This window comes from Pelmatolapia mariae, linkage group LG7, assembly GCF_036321145.2.
Source record: "Pelmatolapia mariae isolate MD_Pm_ZW linkage group LG7, Pm_UMD_F_2, whole genome shotgun sequence".
NCBI lineage: Eukaryota > Metazoa > Chordata > Actinopteri > Cichliformes > Cichlidae > Pelmatolapia > Pelmatolapia mariae.
Window position 1 is genome coordinate 29,053,885 of NC_086233.1, and position 10,478 is coordinate 29,064,362.

The 10,478-nt window shown below is 41.4% G+C and overlaps 1 protein-coding gene across 1 annotated transcript; it reads left to right on the forward strand.

Annotated features, from left to right (window-relative positions):
* Nucleotides 1–2,825: 2,825 nt before the first annotated feature.
* LOC134631724 (G-protein coupled receptor-associated protein LMBRD2B-like) lies at nucleotides 2,826–8,908 on the forward strand. The gene is made up of 10 exons (XM_063480281.1): nucleotides 2,826–2,833; nucleotides 2,939–2,948; nucleotides 3,109–3,228; nucleotides 3,272–3,321; nucleotides 3,437–3,549; nucleotides 6,735–6,823; nucleotides 7,669–7,856; nucleotides 8,030–8,133; nucleotides 8,428–8,537; nucleotides 8,674–8,908. The coding sequence occupies exons 1-9, from the start codon at nucleotides 2,826–2,828 to the stop codon at nucleotides 8,517–8,519; spliced, it is 774 nt and encodes a 257-aa protein (XP_063336351.1). The 3' UTR covers nucleotides 8,520–8,537; nucleotides 8,674–8,908.
* The last annotated feature ends 1,570 nt before the right edge of the window (nucleotides 8,909–10,478 follow it).

A 10,478-nucleotide genomic window follows, 5' to 3' on the forward strand; every position in this document is an offset into this window, starting at 1 on the left:
AAAAAACCCATCCATTTATTTTCACTTAAACAAGCAGCTGTTTTTTTTTGATGCATTAAAGCTATATCAAAATTTAACAGTGCAAATGCAAATTCCTTGCTGAAAGTTTAACCCAAATGCATTTCCAGTAGAAATGGGCTGACATATCCTGAGCATAACCATTTATAATATCCACTGAAGTTAAAAAGAGGTGCTTTGCAACATTAAACTGCAGTGTGCCAAATAAAAAAGCCAAATATGTATTTTTCGGACCATAAGGTGCACGGGATTATAAGGCACATTAAGCGAAACAAAGCAGTCAGATAAATCAAACTTTATTCAACTCATTCTTCTTGCGTCCTCCACTTCTGTACCATTGATTCATTAATGCTGTATTCTATCACAGCTGCTCTATTCCCATGTTGTTGCTGTATATTAATGACTAACCTCGTATTGTGGATGGATTATCTCAGTTGTGCTCCTGACTGAAGTTTGGTCCGTTTACAGCATCTTGCCATGTGATTGCATTTGTCCCTAACCACCACGAACCCTCACGTTAACCTTTATCGAGTGGAAAAGTATTTTATCTTGATTATATAAGTAATGTAGGAGCCATATGAGTTGCTCTTTTTTGACTAAGTGGGTTGGTTTAAATGGACTCACTGTATTGGTGCACAGGTGTGGGGCGTGCCTCATGGGTGTGGTAGATGATAAATGTGGTTGCACTCACCTGTTCACTGCACCTGATGTTGGTGAGCAGAAAGGTAGGGTGAGCATGAGGCAAAACTTTCTGTTGATCGCAGCTTGAGCGCAGCTTGAATGACTTTGATAGATTTTGACTGTAACTTGATGTTTTTTGTATAGTTGTGCACTAATTGATGCCATAGGCCAAGTTGTTATTTGGCATACTAATTGGTAGTGATGGGTAGATGAGGCCTCGTGAAGCGTTTCAGCACATTCCCCAAACTGTGTGGACACAGTTTTGCTGTTTTGCTCCATACTGACACCTGCTGGACCTTAAATATCATTGTAGGCAACTTACTTGAGACTCACAACAATTCACAACAATTCAATGACCTAGTCATACTTATACACTGTAAGGTATTGTACTTTCTATGGAATCATTTTATATCTTTTATGTTGCAAATATTGTAGACATCACCAGTGTGTGAATGGGTGGATGACTGGATGTGTAAAGCGCTTTGGGGTCCTTAGGGACTAGTAAAGTGCTATACAAATACAGGCCATTTACATCTTTAAAATATAGTGTGAATCACATTAAATGAAAATTAAGATGAAAGTATTGTGAATGTAATATTACCCATTCGACTCAGTTTATTATAAATTTCTATTCAGAAATATAAGTTTATCCAATCTTTTTGCATTTAGTCTATTGTGTTTTTTTTGTTTTGTTTTTTTTGTTTGTTTGTTTTTTACACCTTTTCCCCAGCTTTGGAAAACTCACAGGCACAGATGAAGCTGGGGTACACAAAAGCTGTAAAGTCAGGTGGAAAAGGTTCTGATAAGATGTCTTCCTATTCCCCCAGTACGTTAAAGGATCCTCTGATCTTGGAATTTTTCTCTCTGACACTCTCCACAATACTAAGGGGTTGGCAGTCCTTTATAATAAAATTCAGGACTGCTTGGTCCAGAACAGTCTTCCTAGATGCTTGATTTGAAAAATAAAACGCATACTAATAAAAAAAAATGATGATAAAGCTGTTCAGTGTCAGTATAGGCCGACCTGTGTTCATTCTCAGTGTGTTTGTCTCCTCATTTTCATGTTTGGCTCTGTAATGCCTCTGTAACACTGAGGATTTGTTTTTGTTTGTAAGAAAGCTCTGCAGAACAGATGCAACATTTATCCTGCATAAAATGAAATAAATAATTTACACTTCAAGTCAAATTGCTGTTTTTCCTATTCTGGTAGATTACACTGAAACAAACAGTTACCTTATTTGCAGTTAAAAGATCAAAATGATCCCACACAGCAGAAACGTTTTTCTTTCGGGCTCCATTTTGTTATGGAGAGATGTGTATTTTTTTTTCTTTACCAGAGTAATTTTGTGGGGGGTTTTTTGGTGGCGACTCATTCCGTTGGCAGATACGGATGCGGTACCTGTTAAACAGAGTTCAGGGAACAAATGAGCCTGTACAGAGTACTCAAAATAAATAAGTTGTCCAAATTTAGTCATTTTTAGCTAAGCTTTACTCAACTTTTTTTTTAGTTCTGGGAACCAATTAGATTTTACAGTACACTTATACTTGTTTGCTATACCATAAAACAATAAAAGAAGGTACAACCTCTTCTCGTGACCGCAGGATGTGAGTGTGTATGCCAGAACACTCTGGAAGGCACACAGAGTCTTTACAGACTGCTAAGGATCAAACCTCTATCAACATGCAATTGATTATAAAACTCTAAGCATATATGAGTAAATATTTCTAAGCATAAATGACAATCCAATAATATAAACCTGACACAAAGTGGCAAAGAAAAGCTTTTTATTTATATTTTTAATCTCAAGAAGCAACAGTGAAATCACACAGGAGAAAGATCTGTATGTAAAACGTGGGGAGAGTATTAGTTTCCTAGCAGCTGTGCTGGCTTGTCACACGTGTTATTCATTGTGATGGTTCATTGAAAGAGCACCAGTGTGACGGTACCATAGACTTCAACCAAACTAAGGCACACGATGCAAAAGGCGATAAAGACATGACTCAATAGCTTTGTAATCACTGCTGTCAGCTGAGCTTTGTTTGATGGTGGTTCAGGTAAACAGCAGAAGAAGAGGAGAAAAGATAGTCCTCGTTCCACCACAGAGCAAAAAAAGAAGAGGAAGATAATGACGAGGTGATGATGAGGTTTCTCTCTGTGCTCGTAGTTTCCTCCTCAGGCTGCACACAGCTGAAATCTTCTGTTTCCTGTGCACTCTTAAAGTACTGGTTTTCTCCTCAGGGGTTTTAAGGTAATAAGTCACCTGCTGTCACGCTCTCATGGATTGGTTAATGTTAGCAGTAACTTTGTGTTTTTTTTTATGCTCTCATGTCTCAACCCATCATGTGCAGGTGATCTACACCGTGCTGAGACACAACAGTACTGATGTGCAGTGGTAGATCCTCTTGCAGCATGCCATCCACCTGGATGATGTGGCCAAGAAGGAGAACAGCTCCACCCACCAATTCGTCCACAGCTTCCCGTTGTCAGAGCCAGCCGGCTGGCTCAGCAGATACATCTACATCCTGACTGTAGGTGGTTGTAATCAGATTCCTGCTGTGATCACCTGCACAGGTGTCCTGCTACAGTTTTCCTTTGGGTGCTAGTGGCAGTGACATCGAAGAGTAAACACTGCCCTGTGTATGTGTGTGTGTGTGTGTGTGTCACAGAGTAGTACTAGGAGTGCCTCCTGAACCTTTGGTTTTACCGCCTCCTCTCCGTCGTCCTCACTCTGTTCAGCGTGGCTGTGGTTTGGTCCAAGTGCACCTTCTTCACCTTCTTCAGCACGTGGCCCGTCCTCTCGCTGATTGTCATCCGGTTGGCTGAGAGGCTACAACTACCAGTACATCGAGGTGAGCCTGAGAGGGCAGACGCTAGTTTACACACAAACCGTCAGACACAGAGCTTCATATTTCTATACAGCCTCTAAAAGTGTTTAAAGCTGCTGTGTGATGGAGTGCTGCACAGCTGAGTCTTTGTTGTGTTACAATGAAGGAAACGTGACATGTGACGTTTGTTTCAGTGCTTCGTTGTTGAAACACGATCTCACTTCATTCAGACCGCTGAGCTCCTCTTGTTCAGCTCACTGCCTCGTAATGCTTGCTCTCTCCACCAGATGGCATGCTTCATCACAATCTTCTTCCTTTGCACCTGGTATTGACTTAGAGTTTTATTGTCATTGTGTAGTTTCTTGCACAGCGAAACTGGGTAGCTGGACCACAAGGTGAAAAGTAAAGAAGGGAAAACAATATACAATGAGGGGGAAACAAATAAATAAATAAAAAGCAATATATATGTATCCATATATGTGTGAGTGAACTATATACATGGTGTGTGCGTAGGAAACATTGAAACATTGTGTGGTTGTATACAAGGGCAGTTATATAATATAATAAATAAAATAAGGGTGGAGGGGCCATGGTCATTTAGGGTGGGGGTGGTGATTCCAATGAGACCAAAATATTGCACATGAGCCAAAAATATTGCACAGAGCATGGAAAGAGTGAGATATTGCACATAAGACATTGCACATAAGACATTGCACATAATCTTCTTGCCAGCTGTTGTGCAACCAGCGTACCACACAGGGATGGCGTGTGGTACGCTGACCTCTTCCTTTGTTTCCTTGGTGTTTAGGGTAGAGATGGCACGATACCACTTTTTTATGTCCGATACTGATATCATAAATTTGGATATCAGCCGATACCCATATGAATCCGATATTGTGTGTTTCTTAATCAATAAAACTGTTTTTTAATATCTCGCTGCATTTTGTATAAGTTCATACTCAAGTTTAAATAAACAACAACACTAAAGCTATTCTGCATTATACCTGTGTGTGGGGAAAAAAATACACTGCACCCAAAATATTTCATAGTTCAGCAACACTGATCAATCTAATAAACTTAAACCTACTCCATCCTCCCTATTCTGGTAGAGTACTTAGCATAAATATTAAGCAACCTAACTAATAGGGTTGCAAACTCCCAGCAAAAAAAAAAAAAAAGAAAAAATAGGGAACCACCCTCCACCTCATGATGCTTAATCGATGTAATCAACTTTAATTTGATGCAGGATGAAAACAAAATGCACAGAAACAAATAATTTTTCAAGAATAAGTAAATAGCTTAAACATCTTTCTTCAACAGAATTGCAGGATTCACAGATGGTACTTTCCCAAAGGAAAAAGTACTATAGCTTACTAGGGTATATTAGACTTAACAGTTACTATATACAGTAATGGACTTCTACACATTTTACATCAGATTAAAACTTTGGGTGTAAGATTCAGATAATTATTTATTAAAAGCTAGACATTTTAAATGAGAATAAGAAAGAAAGGTATGTCTTTGTGCCCCCCTTTTCCCTGTTCATGCCCTATCGGCCCCCCTGGCTAAACTTTGCTAGATCCGCCCCTGCACAGTTACCAGCCGTCAGCTGCGTAGAAAACGATCCTGGTCTAGAAAGTAATATTAAATATATTCTAACAACAGCTTATCAAGGTTAAACGTGCTGCTGTTGTTCAGCCGCTGGTTTTACTCTTTCTGGCGCAAAGTGAGCCAAAAACAAAGAAGAGAGACGGACTCGTGACAGAAAAGCCGATCAGCTGATCATTAAGCAGTTTCACGATTGAAGTAGCAGCAGGAGAGCGAGAGGCAGTCGCTCCATATATCGGTTGTTAAGCTTAACATGGGAACGCTTTACAAACATTCAGAGATGAACTTACACACTTGCTCTACTTCTCTCCGAGATAACTTCGGCGGAGATGAAATGGTCTGGGTCTAGGTTTAAAAGCTTGTCTATACGAATGTCTGGGATGATGGTATTGAAGGCCGAGCTGAATTCAATAAAGAGCATCCTTACTGATTTCCCAGGATACTCCAGGTGATGCAGAGGAGAGTGAAGGGCGGTGCAAATTGCATCCTCTGTGGACTTTTTTGCCTTGTAGGGTGGGAGGCAGTCCTTTATGTGCCTTAGGAGCAGCTTCTTGAAGCACTGTGCAATCACTGGAGTCAGTGCGATGGGTCTGTAGTCGCTGAGGCTACTGATGGTGGTGGACTTGGGGACTATTGTTGCAGATTTCAGAGAGTGAGGGACAGTGGCATGTGACAGGGAGAGATTGAATAGTCTGGTGAACATGGGAGCCAGCTGGTCAGCGCAGGCTTTGAGCAATCTACCAGGTATTCCGTCAGGGCCAGCTGCTTTCCTCTGATATTCTGCTCTGAACACATTGCCGACCTCATGTTCTTGGAGGCTAAATGTGTGGGGACTGTGCTCAGAGGAGGCTGTGGGCAGGGCGTCGTGCATGGTGGGGTTGACTGCAGTTTTCTCGAAGCGGGCAAAGAAGTGCTTATGTTCCTCTGCTAATGAGATGTCCATATTATCTATATTTGTCCAACTGCCTTTGTAATTGGTGATGTGTTTCAGGCCTTCCCATACCTTTCTGGAGTTGTTATCACAGAGGTGGTCTGATAGATTGTTTGAATAGTCCAGCTTTGCTGCTCTGATGCCTTATTTAAGGTCTGCTCTTGCTCTGCTGTACATGTCCTGGTCCCCAGATTTGTGTGTTGAGTTGCATGCCTTTAACAATGCCTGAACCTTACTCGTCATCCAGGGTTTACGTTTGGGGTAGAGCAGGACAGGCTTTTCCGTGGAGACAGTGTCCATGCAGTGCTTGATGTAACCTGCGGTTGTGTGAGTCTCTAGTTCATCATGTTAAAAGACACTCCACTCTGTGAGGGTACTTGAAAGGGTTCTGAAAGCGTGAGGAAACACATCCCTGTAAACCAAGAGAAGACACAAGTACACGTGTTTCTTTCGGGAATGTTCCTCCTCATATACAGGGCGAACATTTTTACTGTTTCAAAAGACCTTAAAGTCTCCTCTTATTTTTCTTAAAGCACACAAACTACAGAGTTGTGCAGTGAGTCAACGTGTTATTAAACAACATATCATGTGACCCAGATGTTGACCCGGAGATAATGGAGGAGTCAACTTGATGGAGGTTTTGTGACTTTGTGGTGTTTTCCTCCTGCAGGCTGTCCTGTCGTCTCACTCCTCCCCTGTTTGATCCACATGGACTCGGCCATCTCCCACCACAACAAGCTGCAGACTGCTCACACCTCTGTAAATACCCACACTGTGTAACACACCTGCTGTTACACCTTTTTGGTGCAACCCTTTAAATTTGGGGTACCCCTTTGGCCTCTCCCCTTTTCTACAATTCCCTGTAGGAGAGGAACTGGAGCGGGCAAGTTAATTACTTGGAGGTCTTTCATTCTTTTTACCTTTCATCGCAGGAACACAATGCAGGAACACAGCGGTTGCATATACAGTAGTGTGCCAAAGGTTTAGGCAGGTATGCAACAACGCTGTAAACATAGAATGCGTTCAGAAAAATAAATAAGTAAATAAAATTATATATATACTGTATATATATAGCGCCTTTCTAGGCAGAGTCATAAAGTGCTGCACATAAGATAACCAGTCATAGAAAGGTAAAACAGACAATATCAAACAGACAATTTAAAACAGGCAAAATTAACCAAAAGCAGTTTTTTTTAAAAACAACTACTCCATCCACAATTCTTAAGGTTTGGGGGAGAGAGTTCCACAGTCTAGGGACATAGGGCTGTAGCAGATCAGAGATGTAGGCTGGTGCCAACATCTCTGATCTAAAAGTCAAGACCAGGATCTTAAAATGGCCTCTGAATTCAACAGGAAGCCAGTGTAGCTGAGATAGCAACGGTGTCACATGTGAATACAGATTTTGTCAAAACCCTAGCGGCAGCGTTTTGCACAACCTGCAGACGATCCAGAGAACCTTTGCTTAGATACATCAACAGTGAGTTACAGTAGTCCAAGCGTGAGGAAATAAATGCATGTATAGCAATCTCCAGTTCAATTCATTCCATTCAATTCAGTTCATGAATGATTAATGATTGTTTATTAACCCCAAATGTATTCTACAGCAGGACAACGACCCCAAACACACAGCCAAAGTCATTAGGAACTATCTTCAGTGTAAAGAAGAACAAGAAGTACTGGAAGTGATGGTACGGCCCCCACAGAGCTCTGATCTTAACATCATCGAATGTGTCTGGGATTACATGAAGAGACAGAAGGGGTTGAGGAAGCCTGTATCCACAGAAAATCTGTGGTTAGTTCTCCAAGATCTTTGGAACAACCGACCAGCTGAGTTCCTTCAAAATGCGACGTGATTTAGATTTCTCTTTTGTTCATTCACTGCATTTTGTTGATTGATGAAAGCTTTGCACAGTACTGTATGTAATTATGTTTGTGATTCTGTGTCGTAATCAATGTTCTCTTCAGTTTAAGGACCCGCTGCCTTGATCTTCTGGGCTTCCAGCAGTTTATGGAAGACAGTGAAATGACCTCTGACCTGATGGACGAGGGAAAGGAGCTGAACCGCCAGGGTGAGACTGTCGCCACCATCTGAATTCTGTTTAACAAGACAGTTATAATAAAATATAATATTTGTACAGTTATAGGAAGAGGCGGAGGGTAAATACCTCTTTGTTTCTTCTGTTTAGATTTCAGAGAAAACTAATCAGTGTATGATATAACAATAGAAGTCACTCACACACATCAAAGTCCTTTTACACATCTTATTCTAATAACATAAAATATATATTTTCATTGTGTATTAAGTGCACAGACTGCAGTTTACAGCAGGTTTCCTCACATATACTATATGATTCCAAAATAAGAAAGTCATCTGCTGGGAGAAGAAACAACAGTGAAACGGGAAGTACAAAGAAGCTGCTCATCACTGGATATTCTGCTTAAGATTGAAGATTGAACATCTGCCTCCCAGCAGGTCAGTAAAACCGAGACAGCTCTACAGAATCGGCGACAACATCTCCAGCACCATCAGACTGAGAACAGGAGCTCCTCGAGGCTGTGTTCTCACCCCGCTGTTGTTCGCTGTCCTGACACTGCACTGCTCTACACAGCTCCAACCACATCATCAGGTTCGCTCATCAGCAACGACGACGAGTCGGCGTACAGAGATGAGTTTGAGCAGCTGGCGTTCTGGTGCAGCGAGACCACCAACACCACCTCCATCACCAAAATAGCCTAGCAGCGCCTCCACTTCCTGAGACGCCTGAAGCGGGCCAGCCTTCCTCTTCCCATCCTCACCGTGTTCTACAGGAGCACCATAGAGAGTGTTCTGACCAGCTGCATCTCCGTGTGGTTCGGCAAGCTCATCCAGCTACAACGGATTGTTAAAGCAGCTGCCAAGATCACTGGAACATCTCTCTCCCTCACACGCACTCTTTTCTCTCCTCCCGTCTGGCCGACGCTATCGCAGCATTGGGGCCCAATCCTCCAGGCTGCGAAGTAGCTTTTTCCCACAAGCCATCAGACTCTTGAACTCACTACCGGCTCTCCCACTCCCCCCCACCACCCACACCCACACAAACCGTTACCTAACTCTATTGCACTCCACATACCACTGCCTTTGTAATGCAGATGCTGCTCTATGGACAATCCTTACACTCAAGAACTCTGCTCATGTTTACAAGCTGCTACGCTGGTCACTTTAAATCACTTCAAGGTCACTTTAAATCATTCAAATTGTAAATTGTTATTAATACATTTACCTCCAAGTCTTAAAGTGTATATTTATTTTTTCACTCTTCTTATATTATTATTTCTTTGGGGGGGGGGGGGATTGCACTGAATGTAACTGGAGCCTCATCATCTCATCTCTAGATACTGTACTGTATATAGCGGAGATGACAATGAAGCGTACATTGGCTTGACTTTGATGTGACAGACTGCAGGCCTGAGCTTCTAAACAGATCAAATCCTCAATTTACTGCCTGTCATGCCGGCAGTAGAGACAGTCTGAGCACATGAATGTGAATTACTTTAAACGCAGGTTTTATGAAGGTCTTGCTAATATATTTCATTTCTAGTGTTTAATGTTGTAGATTTATTTATCTGTCTGTCACGATGGGAGCTGTTAGGATCAACTGATTCAGTCACTGATAAACCTGAAGTCCTTCAGTCATGTAGGAGGTCAGAGCTTCATGTTTATGGGATTCATGTGCAGTTTAATTGCATCTGTATTTATGTCATTTAAAGTTGATTGGCAGGTGATTGTGTGTGAAACCATGTAATCACTGTAAGTTCATCAACACCTTCACCATGTTTAAATAAGATAAGATAACATGACCTTTAGTAGTCCCACACGTGGGAAATTTGTTTTGTCACAGCAGGAAGTGGACAGTGCAAAAGTTCTGAAGCAATAATTAGACTACAATAAGAATAAATACAGTACACAACTGTACAGAATAGAATAAAATCAAATACTATATACAGTAGAATAAAATATACAATAGGATAAAAATAGAATAAAATGTTGTACACAACTGAGTAAAAATACAACGATGCCAGAAAGGAGTATTGCACTTAGTGTTATTGCACATGTGTGGGTGTGTGTGTTTGATCAGTTAAAGTCTTTGTTGTGGAGTCTGACAGCAGTGGGTTGGAAAGACATGCGAAATCTCTACAGAGTTTCATCTGTGTGCTGTTAGATTTCTATTTGTTTTTGTTTACATTAAAATAAACTGGAAATATGAAGCAGATCCCCGATGAACCCCAGGAGTCATTGTGGGCTTGTACTGATTGCTAAACCAAGCTGCACAAGATTGGACTGAAGTAAAGCAAAGGCTGCCTTGAATGTAGGAAAACGATATGAAACCATGACAGTGAGCTTTGGAGGATTTCTTCAGTCACGTTTTTATGAAGC

Coding starts and splice junctions, on each gene's coding strand:
- LOC134631724 (XM_063480281.1), top strand. Junction 3,229..3,271: donor GATACATCTACATCCTGACT/GTAGGTGGTTGT, acceptor TCACCTGCACAG/GTGTCCTGCTACAGTTTTCC. Junction 8,134..8,427: donor AAAGGAGCTGAACCGCCAGG/GTGAGACTGTCG, acceptor TTCCAAAATAAG/AAAGTCATCTGCTGGGAGAA.